The sequence below is a fragment of the Calidris pugnax genome, unplaced genomic scaffold, assembly GCF_001431845.1.
Source record: "Calidris pugnax isolate Ruff unplaced genomic scaffold, ASM143184v1 scaffold273, whole genome shotgun sequence".
In the NCBI taxonomy this organism is placed as follows: Eukaryota; Metazoa; Chordata; class Aves; order Charadriiformes; family Scolopacidae; genus Calidris; species Calidris pugnax.
The window spans coordinates 7571255-7589700 of NW_015094508.1; the positions used below are offsets into that span (position 1 = coordinate 7571255).

The 18446-nt window shown below is 37.8% G+C and overlaps 1 protein-coding gene across 2 annotated transcripts in view; it reads right to left on the reverse strand.

Annotated features, from left to right (window-relative positions):
* RGS7BP (regulator of G-protein signaling 7 binding protein) overlaps nt 1-18446 on the reverse strand; it is a 40493-nt gene that overhangs the window by 6145 nt on the left and 15902 nt on the right. Inside the window, exons 2-4 of one of the 2 annotated variants that reach the window (XM_014965115.1) lie at nt 10855-10985; nt 2287-2364; nt 964-1111 (exon numbers count right to left, since the gene is read on the reverse strand). In XM_014965115.1, the coding sequence (XP_014820601.1) occupies nt 964-1111; nt 2287-2364; nt 10855-10985 (357 nt within the window). The remainder of the gene's footprint in view (nt 1-963; nt 1112-2286; nt 2365-10854; nt 10986-18446) is intronic. The other variant, XM_014965116.1, reaches the window with a different exon arrangement.

Sequence of the window (18446 nt, forward strand, 5' to 3'; positions counted from 1 at the left end):
GAAAATTTTAGAAAAGTGGTTTTCTCTCTCACTCATGAGGACTCTGCCAGGAAATTTTCTAAAAGGCAGAAGATGAAAAATATGATAACAAAATATCATCTCATAAAGCAAGTTACATTTGGATATGTCTTGAGAGAAGTAAGAAGTTGCAAAAAGTTTCATGTTTTACAGATAGATGGCAGACTGGCAATTTTGTGTGCAGGCTTGTAATGTTTTAAGGCTTTCAGGATTTACAAACAATGTGGTCTTGCCTCATATCATCTACATATAAAATAGGCCTTAGAAATGAAGCAGTATGACTAATAAGAAATTGCTTAGTTTTATTCTCCAAGTTACTCTCGAGAACCTCATTTAATATAAATAAGCACAGTAACCTTTAAAATCTCAGCAGCAGCTTAATATACAATGCCATCAAAATAGGTAAGAAATGTTGGCCATAAGGATTACTCCCTACTAAAGGATCTCATTTTTTGTCTTTCAACTGCATAGTTAAAGGGGTAAGAGAAGTCCACTTCGAGAAACCTGTGGATGATGTTCCCCTCTCCTTCTAAGGCTTCCACACAAATAACTATGGGCAGAAACAACTGACATGAACTAGATTCTGTGCTTTCCATTTATGAATGCAGAACCACAGGTCAGCAGATTTCAGGTACAAAATCAGAAACCTCTCAAGGTGAGACAAAAGTCGCCTCTTTTAGAGAACCTTTTAGAGAAATAGCAACATCATTTCCCACTCTTTGTTTTTTGACAGTTACTGTCTGGTAATTAGCCCAATTAAGGATGTCACTTTTCTCTGCCCTTCTTTTAGGACTTGCTCTCAGATATGTTAAATGTAACAGAAATGTTAACAGGTTATTTAATTTACTAGTACCTTTAAGAGCAACACCAGCTGCCTGTTTAGAAAAGACTAAATACACCTAAGTTAGAAATTTGTTTTGTTTAGGAATGAAGTGCCACACATACCTTTCAGTGTTATCAATATCTGTGGAAACCTGCCATAAGTGCTGCTGAATATCTGTTGGTGATGATGACGTGTCTTCTAAAATAGGTACTTCGGAACTCTCCTCCACTTTAGTATTTAGGATCTTGGCTGGGGCACAAGGCTCTTTTCCTTTAAGATATTTAAACAAAAAATATATATCCCCTTTATTAATTAAAATACACACTCAGATTATAACATTGATGTTTCGAAGTTGATAAGTGAAGAGAGACTGCAGAACACAAGCTGAGTAAGAACTGTTCAGAAAGAGAGTGCAGACCCCACCAGTCTGCTGATGGGAGTGCTGCTACATGTTACTCTACCCAACAAAACCAAGAGAAGTCCCATGCAGGCACGTGTGGAGAATTCAACATAGTAAGTATTATGCAGGGTTTCAGTTAAAACTCCAGTGGCTCATATGTGACACAACATAAGAGCCAGAAAACAAAACAGAACAAAATAGGTAAGAAAACAACAGCATACATTCTGAAAGCAACTTCAAAAACTGTGACACCAAAGAACTTTGCAATCCATGTCTCCTAGTATTACAGCAATACTAAAGGAAAACAAAAGACAAAAATGCGAAGCTTTGTACTTGGTGATTTTAAAACCAATATATGGCTGCCACCACTCACAGCCCAATATGCATTATATTCTGAATTTTCCTAATTCATGCTCACTATATGAAAATACAGTGTTGGAATCTAATGGGGTTTTCATGACAGATCTGCCAGGCCTTTTGTCAGGGAGAGAATAGGATAAAGGATGTGGACCACGATAGTGGAGCATGCAAAATAGTTAACTGCTGGTGGAATTTTTTTTTAATCTTTGTAAATCTCCTGTGGACTGTCTGATGGTACTCCTTTTCTGCAGTGGCAAGTACAGTCCTGGCACCAAGTACATTTAAATGAGAAAAATAAAACTGGAGTGCATGCCAGACACATTATTGAGAAAAGTTTTTCCTCCTGAAAATGGACTCATGAAATGGAGTAAACGATCTCAGAAAGAAACAAAGAAAACTTTCTAAAAACAGAGAAAAAATGTCAATGTTTAAACCAGTGATATGAGGAGCTGAGTAGGAAATATTTCTTTATCTCATTTTTTTGCAATTTGAAAGGTTTGACAAAGAACAGGAAGAACAAGAACAGGTAACAGAGTAGTGGTCATTCAGCCCATTTTTCTGGGACATTAGAGACATAAAGTTGAGATCATGCTGTATTGCTCTTCTACACCACAAATATCCCTGCTACCAGACTTGTAACCTTTTTTTTTAAAAAAAACAAAACAAAACACAAGCAACAACCAACCTAGAAATTCCTGGATCTTAAGAAGCTCTTTTTGGGCAGGTTCTCTAAACTGCTGCATTCTGGTAAAATGTTCCTTTGCTGAAAAAAAACAATATTCTTAGCTACTTGTCTGAATGTCAAACTAGACATTACTAATACTACAGAAGATGCTTGCTTAATGTTCTCATTACTCTCTAAAGTCAGTAGAAGCACTTTTCACTGCTCTCCCCCCGCCCCCCCCAAGTCATTCAAGTATGATTCCAAGACACTGCATTACCTGACATTACAACTTTACTATCTAGAAAAGAATAATGTCTCGTATCCATTCTTTGCTGCTTACTTTGGCATCCACTGCTAACTTATGCTTTGCCAGATCCTTCTGGGAGCCACTTTAACCTATCAAATGGTAGAAGATTAGCCCAATACAAGGAAAAATAAAATGTGAAGTTTTCTAATGTTGCTGTTATTTAAGTGAAGAATCCTACATGTTCCAGAGCAAGTGCCAGAGGCGGATGATCATACGGCCAGGAGCAGTGGAAAGGAAGAAGAATTGAAGGTATGATGAGGGAGGGGAAAGGATCAAGACCTTTCTGGTGGTAACAAGCTATTATGCTGACTCAATTGCTTGTGGAACAGCAGCCTATGCCCAGATTATACGTTTTACTGTGTATCACCCTGTAGGTGGTAACTTTCAGCCTTTTCTAGTTCTTAGCTGCAGCTTATGCTATTATTTTGACATACTTCATCTTGTACAATTTTGATCTGTGTAAGCTTCATTATTCCAGTTGGTGGCTGCTCACAAGTGGTGTTCCCAACGGCTCAGTATCGGGGTTGCTTCCGTTTGATAATTTTATCAACAACCAGGACAAGCGGATTGAATGCACCCTCAGTAAATTTGTAGACGAAACCAAGCTGGGTGAGAGTGTGGATCCGTTTGAGGGTATAAAAGCTCTACAGAAGGGTCTGGACAGGCTGGATTGATGGGCTGAGGCCAATGGGATGAGGTTCAACAAGGCCAAGTGCCGGGTCCTGCCCTTGGGTCACAACAACCCCAGGCAGCGCTACAGGCTGGGGGAAGAGTGGCTGGAGAGCTGCCGGGCAGAACAGGACCTGGGGGTTATGTTGGCCTTCTTGGCCACCAGGGCACACTGTCGGCTGAGCCAGCAGTGTGCCCAGGTGGTCAAGAAGGCCAACAGCATCCTGGCCTGCATCAGAAATAGTGTGGCCAGCCGGATTAAGGAAGTGATCATCGCCCTGTACTTACATTGAGGTGCTGGAATGTGTCCAGAGGAAGGCAACAAACCTGGTGAGGGCTCTGGAGAACAAGTCTTATGAGGAACAGCTGAGGGAGCTGGTGTTGTTTAGTCTTGAGAAAAGGAGGCTGAGGGGAGACCTTATTACTGTCTACAACTACCTGAAAGGAGGTTGTAGTGAGGTGGGGGTTGGTCTCTTTTCCCAAGTGACAAGCAATAGGACAAGAGGAAAAGGCCTCAATTTGTACCAGGGGAGGTTTAGGATGGGTACTAGGAAAAATTTCTTCATAGAAAGAAACATTGGAACAGACTGCCCAGGGAAGTGGTTGAATCACCATCCATGGAGGTATTTAAAAGATGGGTAGACGTGGTGCTTAGGGCCATGGTTTAGTAGTGGTTTTGTCAGTGTTAAGTTAATGGTTGGACTTGATGATCTTAAAGATCCCTTCCAACCTAGACAATTCTATGATTGATTATTTTTCACATTATAAGAAGCCCATAACAGAACATACTGTTACCAATATCTCACCACTTTGTAAAAGAGGGTTGCTCCAGGGAAACCATCTAATTTGCCACTGATATCACAAGGTGTTACTGCTGTAACTGGGTATTAGTTAATTTTCCCATCACGTTGAACCGTTATGTTGGAACTCTGACCTGACCTTTGGTGACAAGCTGTCAAGAAAAACTCTGTCTATAGATGCATCCTTCAGGGATGTGAGAGGTGCCTCAATGGAAACAATAACAATGCTAGATGAAATAACAGAAAAGGTTCCCTTTCGCAACTTGAGAACAGAAGCACCAAGACTGTAATGTTCTTTTTGTTAGCACAAAGGCAAGCTCTTGCAGATTTAGCTGAATGAACAGCACAGACTTCTTTTGAACTGAAAAAAGCTCTTTACCAGTAATTCTGTTGTATTGTGAACAATTCATGAAGACTTTCTTAAATTTCAGAGCATCTGCTCAATCACTTGAAAACAGTTAAAGAGTCAGCTAATGATAAAGGCTTTTCTTGAATAATGTATATGACTCAGGCTTAACATTTCTACTACATAGCATAGCCTGTAGAGAAACAAAAGCTCTTTAATCTTCTCATCCTTCTACTGGCAGAAAGGATATCTTTTGTATTACACATTCTTAAAATAAGGATATAAACCTAAATTTTACTTTCAATTTAGTCAGTGGAAAGATCTTACTAATTTAGTTGGGGTTCGATCGTGCACACAATGTTTTCAGAGGTGTCAACATACACTTGCTGTTCTTGCCAGTTGAGTAGACAGAAGCTCTTTTTACTGTGGATTTTGATATAAAACATGATGTATTTTTTGTCTTCTAGTTTCTAATTCAGCTTTTTTTTTTTTACTTTAAGAAGCAGAAAATGTCTTTGGTATGAAATTAAATTAACTGAATTAAATAATGCTGAAGATCAAACTTGAGTGAGGATAATCAGAAGGTAGAAAATTATCAGTTCAGTGGGCTACATAAAACATCTGTCATCACTGTGCTTTATGTGTCTCACCTGTTGTGCTCCTTACTGATTCAGTGGTGACCTCTGTGTTTGCCTCTGGCATGCTACCCTATGGACCTGCCCTTAGTCATCACCAGCTTCCCAAAGAAACTCACATAATTAAAAACACATCTGTTAAAGGTCCCTCAGAGCTAGTTAGATTTCACTGCAGATGATTTGGAAAGATCTTTGAGGGGAACAACAGAATTTAACAAAGCTGAGAAAATGCCTCTCTCAAAAAAGAAGAATCATTTGTATCAGGCTTCTAGCCTAGCAATTAAGGATAAATGCACATGCCACAGATCATAGCTAAAGTGAATGAAAAGGAGAGCACAAAAAGGGGAATAGGAAAGAATCATGCAGGAAGTAGAAAAGTGGCAAATACACCTAACAGCCTAACAAACTTCATTCCTGATTTACACTTGGGACCTGCAGAGCTCATGAGATTGTCTCACCAGAAATATTACTATTAGGGAAAATGCAATAGGAACAACAAGCCTGTAGAAGTTGTGTTTTCCTCCTACTATGCGTATTTCTATTCTATTCATTTTGGCATGTTCACAGTATCCACATGACAATGGGTGATTCTCTGGATTTTTTAAGTGCTTGCTTCTCCACACCTATGTACTTCTCTTCTCTCTCACATCTTATCCCTCTTGTGTAAATAATATGTCTAAGTAATTACACAAATTTACCAATCTTTAAATAGAATGCTGAGATTGGAGCAGATCTGTTAAACAATCCTTCCTTTCTCCTTCAAAACTCTAAGTAGCATGTATTTTAAACAAAGCCAAATAAAACAAAAATCCCTTTCCCTTTTCTGAATTGAGGGTTTATTTTTGTAATCTGTAATATAAGCTATCACAAGCTTTTAGGTACTATTTTAAGGAAATACATGTTGTTATCACAAAACACACACTGGAAGAACAACAATTATGCTATGAACTTCTATGGTACATGACACACAGTTACCTATGATTTGGTATCATTCTCATGTACCGACAATGCAGGAATGAGTTCCGTCTGAACTTCCATCCTAAAAGCCTAATGTCTTCTGACTACAGTATCCACACATGATTTTCCCATATGACTTAATTCTTCCCTTTTTTACCATTTCATACAAGAAACTCTAAGATTCCAGGAATCTAATGTACCCTGGACTCATTTTTTTCACACAGATAATCAAATTCTACCAAAATGACTAGAGGTATGTGCAAATAACTGACAGTAGGTATTACCTCTCAGTCTGTGTACGCTTCTTTTTGAATAAGTTACACACAAAATAATAGGTTGTACTGCCTTGGCCTCTGGACTCATAAGAATAATATATTCTTATATCTACATAGAAGCAACAACTTACTTTGTTCAAACTCAGCATAAATGACTGTACAAAGCCTGTACTTCTTCGACAAGGTAGCTTTAACTACTTTTACAGCATGTTTTGAACTCTGGAAAACACCTCCAGTTCATTTAAACTGTCTCCTCTTGCCTTTTTATTTTTTACACGGGCCTACTCCTATAATTATTAAAATGAGTTCCTTGAGCAAATACTGTATAGCTAGTTAGTAAAATGACTGCAATCTGAAATTTAGAATTTTAAAACACATTTTCTAATATATGTAATTATATAACCAAAAAAGCCATTTATATCTGTAGATGATCCTAAGAAATTAATGGTTTCTATGTAAACATGTATAGACATTAAACTTTGGTAATGTGTGCTTCCACAGTGACATGCTATAATGATCCAATGATAGTAATAATATTTAAAGTTCCCTACAATGAAAGGAATATATTATTATTTTGGATATATGAAGCAGCAAAGCTTTTTCATCTCTTATGTTTACACATTTGGTCACATATTAAAAATGCAAAGTTCTTCATAATGTATCAGTGAAAACCTTTGATCCCAAAATATTTGTGGCTGAACTACAGCAGCGCATGCTGAAGAGTACTTAAGAACTCAAAAGTTTTTCTTTGTTTTCTCAGTGTGGGACCCTTGACAACCTCAGTATTAATTCGGAAAAAAAGGCAATCACATCCAGCAGCTTCCCTGGACAGAAATTCTGTCAACTAGTTCTTCTAGGACCTTGCTAGGTGTGCCAGGATTTGCTTATTTCATCAAAAGCATGCAAAACCAAGGTTAGGAGAGAAGCTGCAGTTTCTAGGTAAGTGAACTCATCTGTTGCTTGACAAAGTCTGAGAAAGATGACTCTATCCAGAGAAGTTCTGCCAGAGTGTGATAATGATGCAGAAGGAAACGAAGTGAACAAGTGCAGTGAGAAGTCTCAGAAGATTTCCTGGAGGAGCTGGAGCATAAGCTGCCATGTGTCATATCTGCCCCAATAAGTATTTGCTGTAGTCACCCCCAACAGGTATTTGCTATGGCAAAAGGGACAGTCAGATCCTTACATCCATCGTGTTAGAGACTGCAGGAAGACATCAGAGAGTTTCTCACAGTGCTGCCCTGAAAACTGGATTCTATACCTACCCAAAGTTTTCATGTGATCCTATCCAAGTTGCTTAAACCCAGTCCTCAAAATAGTTATTGATGAAGTATTTCTAATTGTCTGGCTGCTCAACCCAGAGCCTCTTTGCACTCAGCTGCAAATGAAGCTACTGAAAAATTACTCTATAAACACACACAGTGCTGCAATCTCAGATTCTAAATTAGGAATCTTTAGCTTAATCTCTCTTTGTTCTTTTTTTTCAATGGGAAAAATTGCTACTCCCTCACTACTCAACGCAGTTCTGAAGATGCCCCCACCATTGTATGAGTTACTGAGAACTATCTGAGGAACAGACAGATTCTGCCTTTACAACAGAATTGTGTGCAATAAATACAACATATGAAAACGAACAATTAGGATAAATGAAAGACGTATGCCCAAGTAAATATTTATATGTGTATTAGTCAGCCAGGAATCTTGGGATTGTGAAAAGGAGGAGTAATAAAATATATAGTCAGGTAACCAAACACCTAGTAACTACAAAGAGGTTGAATTATAGCTACCTGGACACAGGTTCAGTGTGTCCAAACTTTTTGAATGTTGAACTTTGCAATCATAATGTATTTTCAACACTGAGCTTTTGTGGTGTATGTATCTTAGAAAAAAATAATTTCACTTACTGCATAACACAGCTGGAAATATTTATGGCTTTTAGTCCCACTGAGACTTTACATGTCAAAGAAATAACAGACTACCTGACTTTTCTAGCAGAGGTTGTACGACAGCAGTAAGTTAATCTAAAGCACTGTAAATATGTAAGAAATTTCTGTACAGAAAGCTTGATATATAATATACAATATATAAGAATGTTTGTTCAACGGAACAGAAAGATTAGGAAAGACAGAAGATCAGTGCTGTGAAAGACAGTGAAGATACCCAGAGCTCAGCCCCTCAGATTGTAGTGTGGTGCTTCATTAAAAGCCATGTTTCCCAGATCACTGGCTGAGCTTCTCTCAGGAAAAGAGCATCAGCGTGTCTTATCTTTATCAGTTCTATAGTTGGTTGATAATGTCCAGTACTCACATTATTATGTATTGGCTGCAAGTTGCCGAGAACAGCCTGCATGTCCTTCTACTTGAATCTCTGCTGGCTCCCAAGTAAGAACATAAATTGCTGAAATCTCATGGGAGATTTAAATACCTAACAAACCACTTAACCAACAGGTAAGAGGACTACAAAATGGAAAACATTACATCCAAATAGAAAATACTACCTTCAAAAATGAGCTTCAAGACACACATCACACATGCTCATTTGTGACTTAAGTAATGTTTCTACAGTTAATACTCTTCGTACACAAGGAAAGTAATTTCTTTTTCTATGGTCACTCAGATGGAAAAAAACAGATGAAAAAACAAGTGAAAAAGTAAAAAAGCTATATACAGGCAACAGCACAATATATTTTATAATGGTGAAATCACCAGCTCTTTCATTCCTAGAGATAAATTTATGCACTTTGCCTACACTGCAGTACCATTCTCCATAAGTAAAGAAATTAAAGAAAGGTAAGTGTTCATTCTTCTTCTTGGAAAATAGTATATTTTCCAGAACACAGAATAAATAGGTTGCAAGGTAATCTAGTTTAACAGCCTACTGAAAGCAGGGCCAACTTGCATCAGATTGCTCAGGGCTATTCAAGTTATTAGTGTCTCCAAGAATGGAGAATTCACAGCCTCTTTGGGTGTCCGTTCTAGTACATGACTACCTTTACTGTGAAAAAATACTTAACGCGTAATCGGAATTTCCCTTGTTGCATGATGCCTTTACAATACTTCTAGGTGTTGTAAATACCAAGTATTTAATATACAAGAGCAGTGTTCTGTTGGCTAAGTTCCAAAATTCAAATCCCTGTGACTACATAATTTTTGCCTATTATGATTTTTTCTCAAAGAATATCACAAACACTTGGAGCCAAGTTACTGTGGTTATCTCTACATGGTTACAGAACAAAATTACTCTATTTAGCAATGGCAGAATAGCTACCATGACTTTCTCTATGATGAGAGGAAGAACCAAGTTAAATCAAAAGTACTGCCAGATAGGACCTAAGCTGGCCCATAACATAATGCTGTAATTAATTTTGTCCAACTTTAGACTTTAGATTCTCATAGTTTGATGTTTAGTTTAAGTTATTAATGTAGATTCCATCCAGAGGCAAAAGGGAGAGACAAGTCAGATCAGGGTTATTCAATTCACCTCAAGCTACTTTCTTTCTGCAATTACAGAAGGTGGTTTGACAACTGTAGCCAGTGCTAGGAAACATAGTACAATCTATGATGATTCATTTCAGCAGCTACTGGCATCTTGTTACAGAATCGCTCTGTTAATTCTGCCTCTTCCTATTTTATAGATTTCTTTTTGACTTGAGAAAAATCACTGAGAAACTCAACTGAGCAGTTACAAACCTCTAATTCTTATTTTAATAACAAAAACATCACTGGCTTTAGTTGTATCCTATTGCTAGATATGAAAAATACATTATGGGATCTTTCAGCATGACAGGAAATACATAAGGTTCATTACAAGACTTTCATTACAGTTCATTACAGAACTTTGTCTTGTCTTTACCTAGTATATTCTGCCAAGATTTTAGCTGGGGAGAGAGTAGTTAAAATTAGCAGAGATACAGTCTCAATCAGTGTGTGCTATCATTGAGTAATGAGGTTACTAAGTAACCTATTCAGTGAATTATCTGCATTTCCACATCTTCCTTTCAGTAGGTGGCTAATCAAATATGAAATCATTAGAGAGATACATTTTCACTGAAGCAAGGACATCTCCTTTTTGTGTAAAAATATCCTATGAGGTAGATTTCAGTTCTGAATCTAGTATCTAGTTTTATAGAGGTAAGCAGCTTTTTAACCATATTTGTCTGTCTTTTGCTATAAGCTGGTGTTGTTGGATAAATAAAACAGGCATAGTAAGGGATGTGCTTAGTACTAAACCCATGCCATATTGCTCCACCAAACACTTGCCCTCAAATATCATACCCAACAAATACCTGTAATAAAATGACTAAGATAGTTTGCTCACTGATCTGACTAATGACCACAAAAAATTTTGGGATGGCTCTTCAAAAAATAAAATAAAATCAGACTTCTAAACTACAAGGCCATTAGAGATACATGTCTGATATGACAATTCTGTTAAATGATGATAATGAAACAGAAACACAGCCTTTTTTTTCAGTAGCTGAAAAGCTTCAGTGGTAGAGTTCAGTTAACAGTTTGGTGCTTTGTCTTTCATGAACACGCGTACATGCCCCCAAAGGCTGTTCTTTCTTTTAAATCAGCATCTGTATATTTATGCAATTCAATACCTTTCCGATGAAACTGCAGTGATCCTAGAAGACACATGGACTTAAGCATTTCTGTGGTGTACATTTCTAAGCAACACTGCAACTGGATGTACAGCCTACAGATTTCAGGATGAATTTCACCATCTTCTGGGCTGCAGTAAAAGAGAAAAATTTAGTTAGGGATGGAGTGGAAGGACATGAGGGTCATCAAATCCACTTTCCTACTGTTGAAAGCAACCATATCATAATCTGCTTAATATGCTATTAAGATAAAAAGATATTCAGATAAAAAACCTATTTCTACCAAACTGTATTTACAAGAAATTCTTTAGCTCTGCAAAGCTCTAGGATCAAAACATCTAAACTTGGGTTGACTTTGGTAAGATTGAATGTCCTTAATTTCTTCTCCGAATATTTTTGGAAAAGGTGTGAATGTGTGACTGAGATCTCTTCTCCTCTTTAAAATCTTTGGACACGTATTTTATGGTAGATTGCAGGGTTCTTTTTTCATCCAGCTCCAGTTACCCTTGGTCCTGCTGCAGACGCAGGAGACTGCAGGGCCACTTTCACAGTTACTTTTCAGGTTACAAATCCTGGGTCAGGCATAATCAACCCTACTTTGAAGACACTCATCAGAAACAAGTCAGTTGTGTCTTTTGGTTCTACAGTTTTGCCTGAATTTCTCCCCGCCCCCTCCCCCCCATCTTTAAATTAGTATTCATGTGACACTGCACTGTGAGGAGAATGGGATGTTCAAGAATTTTCTTCAGAAAAGTAATAATAATATCGAAAACAAATCTTGAAAACAAAAACTGAAATCAAGAGTAATCCTACACCTCCAATTACTTGCTTAGAAAATTAATTGCTAAGAAAATAATTTACACATATACAGGAACCAATTCTCATGCCTGGCTGCAAAAGTAGGACACTGAACCTCACATCTACTTTCTTACTTTTACAGTGAAGTCTGTGTTTGCTGAAAAATTATACCATGCACTGTATGGTATTTCCTGCATCTTAATCATAAGGACAGAATAAAGCTATGGTGACAGAACAAAAATGGTTCACCCCCATTACTCTGAAGATGCCTTTTCAGATGCTTCCTATAATATTTCTTCCTATTCTCAGTGATTCCAAGCTGGAAAACATTTGATAGCCTTAAGACCCTGAATAATTTTCGTGAAAAATTAATAACTTGACAGTTTTGGGGTTTATTTTTACAGAGTCCTTAACTGCATGTGAAAACACGTATTTATTAGAAATGAATCTGTGTTGAAATCTCACATTCTTTCAAAGGATGGGAAGATAAATTTTTTAATGACTTCATAAGCAGTATTATAACAAAATAAAGAATGCTAGTTCTGAAATGCTGAAAATTATGCTTAGAAGACACACAGCATTACAACACACATATATGCACACAAAATTACTTTGGGGTAAAATGAATTTGATTTTTTAAAAACTGTACTTAATTGCAGACTCCTCAGACACTTAGAAGTTCTAATTTGTATATTACAATATTTTCTATGTTTTAACCTTGCATTAAGTATCTAGTGCTTTTTATCTTGCATTAATCCATAGCATCTAGTCCTGGTTTAACAAGAGTTAAATCTTAACATTCTCTGCAGTTGTGTTTGCTGTTTCTTTCATTTTTAACCAATCTATTTGTTACATGAATTGCAGCTGTTAGATCTGTGATCACTTAGCTGATTAGGAATGGACTGTTCTCTCTGCATAAACAATCACCATAAATTTAACAGCATTTCTTTTCAAATTGGCAGATGGCAAGAAGGGTTTTTAATGTAATCATATTGGTATTAACCAAGGAAGATAAAACACATATAGCCCAGATAGAAATATAATTTGTTTTAATATAATTCAGGAGCAGTTCTTCAGAAGCAGACTGTTATTTCTAAATCACATCAGCATTTTAAAGACCAGCATCTAGTCCTTCATTTTACACGTACGGCTAATGATTCCAACATTTTCTGTAAAAGAGTTACTACAAAATTGGATGAATCTTAGAGAAGAACAGGATTCTGACGTTTGATGTAAGAGATAGTCTCTGGAGCAAATGTAACCTTACAGAATTGATCGAACCAAATTCAGCATGAACAAGCAACTAGCAAACGTACAGCGCACCACATTTTCTTCCTCTGGAATAGTATTTTTAACTTTCTGAACTTTGGATCGTATATAATTTGTTTTATTTCTCTGATTGCTAAATTTAAGAACCATGACATGCATATTTAGGTAGTACATGGCCTCTTGAAGGCTTTTACTACCTTGATTTGTCCTACATTTTAGCTTATAGATGCGATCTTTCATAACCCTTAGTGTCACATATCCTTACATGTGCATTGAACACTCTTCCCAAGTTGAGCACCATGGAATCACTGCAGTAGATGAAGATACGGCGCCCCCCCATCCCATCATCTGCATCATTTCTCCATGGACACACATACAGGAATTTCCTTTGAGCTGTCCTTACCAACAGAATGATTACAAAAATATTTGGGAGTGTAGAATTCCATTTACTTTCCATAATTAGCACCCAGGTCCAACATCTAGCTCTTCAAAATTATTGCTTCTTTCATGTAATACCCAAGGCCTGGAGCCCCAACAATATACACACAAACACATTCAGTCTCTGCTTGAGTATCCTAGATGCCTAAACTTTTCTTTCTGAGCAGGTTTTCCTCGTCCTGATGATGAACAGTTACACAACTAATAGTGGATAAATGAGTCATTAATTTGTCTATTCCACCTGCAGGGCGCTGCCCCACAAACATTCACGTGCAAAGTGGAACCTGCAAAAAACACAGCCACCACAGATGGTAAGGATGACCTTTTTCTGCTCAGTGATGACAGCTCTTCCTGGTAGGGAGATACAGATCTACTCCACTCTCTTATGCAAATAATGCTGAATCTGTCTAGTTCTTCTGAAAGCTAGGAGCATGGAAACTTACATCAGGATAAGACAATTTCCATCTACTAGATTTAGGCAAAACTGGATTACGGTTGACCTATTTTTCTCTGCAATGTTTCAAATGTTAGAAATCCTTAGATTTTTCAGAAGCCATGGCCAACATAGGAACTTTATTTACGATCTTGAATGTATTGATTTCTTCACTTACACCTGTCACAGGCAAAAAGATTAAGGGCCTGCACATGGGTATAAGAAAACAGTATTTTCCTTATACAACTATTTAATTTCTAAGAAGTAAAAATGGTGAAAGCCTTTCTTTAAAACTTTTTTGGTCTTACTGACAGATTTTTTAATTGTGCAGGGTAAGAAAGCAGCAATTACATATAAGATTGTTGGCTCATAAGCCAATTTGAATTTATCAGTGTCTTCTTATTCACAAATGAGCTGGAAGAGTGACTGGAAAGCACAGTAATAGGTATTTTAATTTACTTTTTTGCCATTGTAAATCAAATATATTTTTCTTGTAAACTGTATTTATGAATAGCAAAAGAATAAAAACTAGAAACATCTATGATATATGCATGTTCTGACCCATTCCTGTTTTTTCAAAAATATGGAGCATCTGTAATTAGACTGCGAGCAAAATTCTTCTCTAACTTGCAAATCCAGAGTGACAGCAGTGACATCCAAGAAAAATACTTTTAATTATCCAAAGTTTATACAATGGGAATTATTTCCAGGCCACTACCCCCGCTGATTGTCTCAAACTGTTTAATTAGTGTTTAGTTGCAATAATGACCACAAGAATCCCATTAGCTTGCAACCAAACGATTTTCTCTGATGCACGTATATAGGCCTCATTTTCACTGAATTTCACTGAATTTCACTGAATTTCACTGAATTTCTAGAGTTGGAAGGGACCATAGAGATCATCTAGTCCAACTCCCCTGCTGAAGCAGGATTGCCTAGAGCTTGTCAGAGCATGTTACTCAGGACTGCATCCAGGCGGGTCTTGAAAATCTCCAGAGAAGGGGACTCCACAACCTCCCTGGGCAGCCTGTTCCAGGGTTCCGTCACCCTCACCGTGAAGAAGTTTCTCCTCATATTTGAGTGGAACCTCTTATGTTCCAACTTGTGCCCATTGCCCCTCGTCCTCTCACTGGGAACCACTGAAAAGAGTCTGGCTCCCTCCTCCTTCAACCCTCCCTTGAGATACTTGTAGGCGTTGATAAGGTCTCCCCTCAGCCTTCTCTTCTCCAGACTAAAGAGTCCCAGCTCTCTCAGTCTCTCCTCATAAGGGAGATGCTCCAATCCTTGAATCATCTTTGTAGCCCTACGCTGGACTCTTTCTAGTAGTTCCCTGTCCCTCTTGAACTGGGGAGCCCAGAACTGGACACAGTACTCCAGTTGTGGCCTCACCAGTGCAGAGTAGAGGGGGAGAATGACTTCCCTTGACCTGCTGGCTACACTCTTCCCTATACAACCCAAGATACCATTGGCCTTCCTGGCCGCAAGAGCACACTGTTTACTCATTGTCATTTTACTGTCCACCAGGACCCCTAGATCTTTCTCTTCAGTAGTTGCCTCTAGCGGGTCCACCCCTAACCTATACTGGTACCTGACATTTTTCTTCCCCAGGTGCAGGACCCTACACTTTTCCCTGTTGAACCTCATGAGGTTCTTCTTTGCCCAGCCCTCCAGCCTGTCCAAGTCTCGCTGGATGGCAGCACAGCCCTCCGGGGTGTCAGCCACTCCTCCCAGTTTGGTATCATCAGCAAACTTGCTGAGGATACACTCTGTCCCCTCGTCCAGGTCACTGATGAATATATTAAACAGCACGGGTCCAAGTATTGACCCCTGGGGGACTCCACTGGTTACAGGCTTCCAACTTGAACCTGCTCCATTAATAATTACCCTTTGGGTCCTGTCACACAGCCAGTTCTCAATCCACCTCACTGTCCCCTCATCCAGCCCATACTGCCTCAGTTTCCCAATGAGGATGTTATGGGAGACAGTGTCAAAAGCCTTGCTGAAGTCAAGGTAGATGACATCTGCTGCCCTCCCCTCATCCAACCAACCGGTCATGGCATCATAGAAGGCTATCAGATTGGTCGTACATGATTTACCCTCTGAAATCTCTGAAAGCCACATGGTCTGATGCCAATGTACACAATGATTTCTTTTATAATCCCTGAAGTACCTTCTGCATAGTGGGCTTAAAATTTCCCTTTAAAGTGTCATCAATTTCACTTCTCTCAGTAATCTATTTCTGTAGGTTCAGCATCATGCCATGAGGAAAGCTGACCAGGGGGCTAGTACAGACATAACTTTCAGAATGCTGATTATGATATGTTTATTATTAAATAGCTATATACCAAATTAATATATACTTACAAAGAGAAGTTCGTGCAAACTTGTATTATTAAGCCCCAAAGTCAGCTACCTTTGTTCCAGTTAGTCCCTCTGATTTCTTTATGAAGACCACTTAGATGCTGAAGAGAAATCTCATGTAACACAATCTCATACAACTGCTGTGCTAAATTGTGTTCTCAAGGGAGCTGTTTAATAAGCTCATGTGCAGCTGGACGTATGAGAGCCAGCACGGCACTGAGCACCTGCCCATGAGCCAAATACCAGTTCCCAATTGCTGGCTTCTGAGCACAGCTGCCATGAGGCTGTGAATAGGAATTACGCTCATTTCCTGCATCCCTTGTGGAATGGGGAGAAATTTTCTTCCTTCTCCCTATCCACTTAGGTAAGACAAAGAGGTACTGATAACCATTACAGCATTAGGATACACAGATTGTGGCATCCTGGGGACACTTCATCTCACAAGGGAACACTGCTGCCTTTCGTAAGACGAATGCAATGAATGGCCCACGTAGAAAGGGACTAAAGATAAAATTGATGGAATTCTACTTCTCTGAGAAAGACTCTTAGATTGCCAGTGAAGCAGCAAGACACACATGTTCCTGAACAAGAGGAAGGGGAAATGGTGAGATGGGCATACATGTGCATATGCAAGTATTTTGCCCGTGGGATAAAGTTCATAGGTGCATACATGCCGGCATATTGCTTAATAACTGTCAGGCTTCACTCCTGCCTGGGCTTCACTAGCAAAAAGGAGGCTTTGGTTTTCAAATAGAACTAAGAGAATGGGTTCCCTCATACAGAGATTAGTTTGGAGTTTTTTTAGTAATAAAAACTCTGTATGAAAGAAAGCCAGACGGTTGGCTTATTACTACCCGCAACACATTTTCCACCATGAGGTCTGTAGGATTACTAATTTGACTTAGAAACACTTGCTGATGTCTAGGGAAAACTGGCAGATCATTTGGCTCCGACTTTCCTTTTTAATCTCTCTGCTAAATTATGCTGATAGCTGTATATGAAATAGTTTCAGATTCTCTCCCTTACTAGAAACTTCTGAAATTGTCACATGAATATTATACCACCAGGGTGTCATAAAGGGTAGAAGTCCTTATTCAAAGATGTGAATACTACTCAGTTGATGAGAAATTCATACTCCTGTGAGCCATACTTCTGCAGTTTGAGAGCTCTGAGAGCTATGTGTATTAAAAGTAGTTACAAAAGAGAAAATGCTGGTTTATTCCTTTATATAACAGTAGCTGAAGTTATGTAGTTTATCACGCTACTATTAAAATTAAAAGTATAAATTTTTGTAAATGTAACTTAAATAAATCTATAATGTTTGAAACTCTGTTTTTTAAAAAACAGGTCATTTTGTTCAATTGAATGTGTTTATGGAGCACTGACAAGAGGTGGAATTTATTTTCGTTTACATTTTCCTACACTGATACTTAAAATAAAACCTATAGAGGGAGCTCTTATACCAACCATATAGAACGCAGTACACATAAGAAAGGCGAATAAATGCAGTTCTTAGAATAATAATTTTAAAATACAAAAATAAACATAATGAAAATGCCCCTCCTTAATATGAAAAGATAGAGTTAAAATTCCATTTACAATTTTAACTTTTTTCCAAAATAGTTTAGAGATTATTTTATTGTACTGCCAAAAGTTGGTTACAACTGAAAAATGTCTTCCAGTTTTTCTGAATTCCCGCAGGTGTCAACATTTATAGTTTAATTGAAATTAGTGAAACTTAAAACTACCGGAACTTAAAAAAGATTGTGGTCTAATTATGAATTTAACTTCAAAATTTTACTCACACATTTAAAATAAAGCAGCATTTTACTATCAACAATATTCAAAAATACATACTGATGTATTATCTCTGGTTAAAAGAGTAGCTAAGTTATATGAAGGGTTTGATATACCTTTTAAAAGTACTGTTTTGACAAATTCTGTGCTAAGAAAAAGTATTAATTTTATGAACAGTGTCAATAGTTTTAAAGTATTACAAGCTGAAACGACAATCTAGGCATACAATGAAGACTGCTTTTCTTCAAAAGCTAAAGGAAAATAAACCCTTGACAAATCAGAAGTGAAAACTAATTAATCAAATACTACCTTCAGCACCATATATGTACTTACAATGAAAAGGAATATAAATTGGCTTGGTAAACTGTGGAAAAATCACTGTCCACAATTATTATCCTGTAGATTGTCTTTTAATTTAGTATCAGAAAGAGTGCAGTTTAGAAATAAATAGCAGCTACAAAGAGGATCCTGAACTAAGACCTACCTCACACATTAG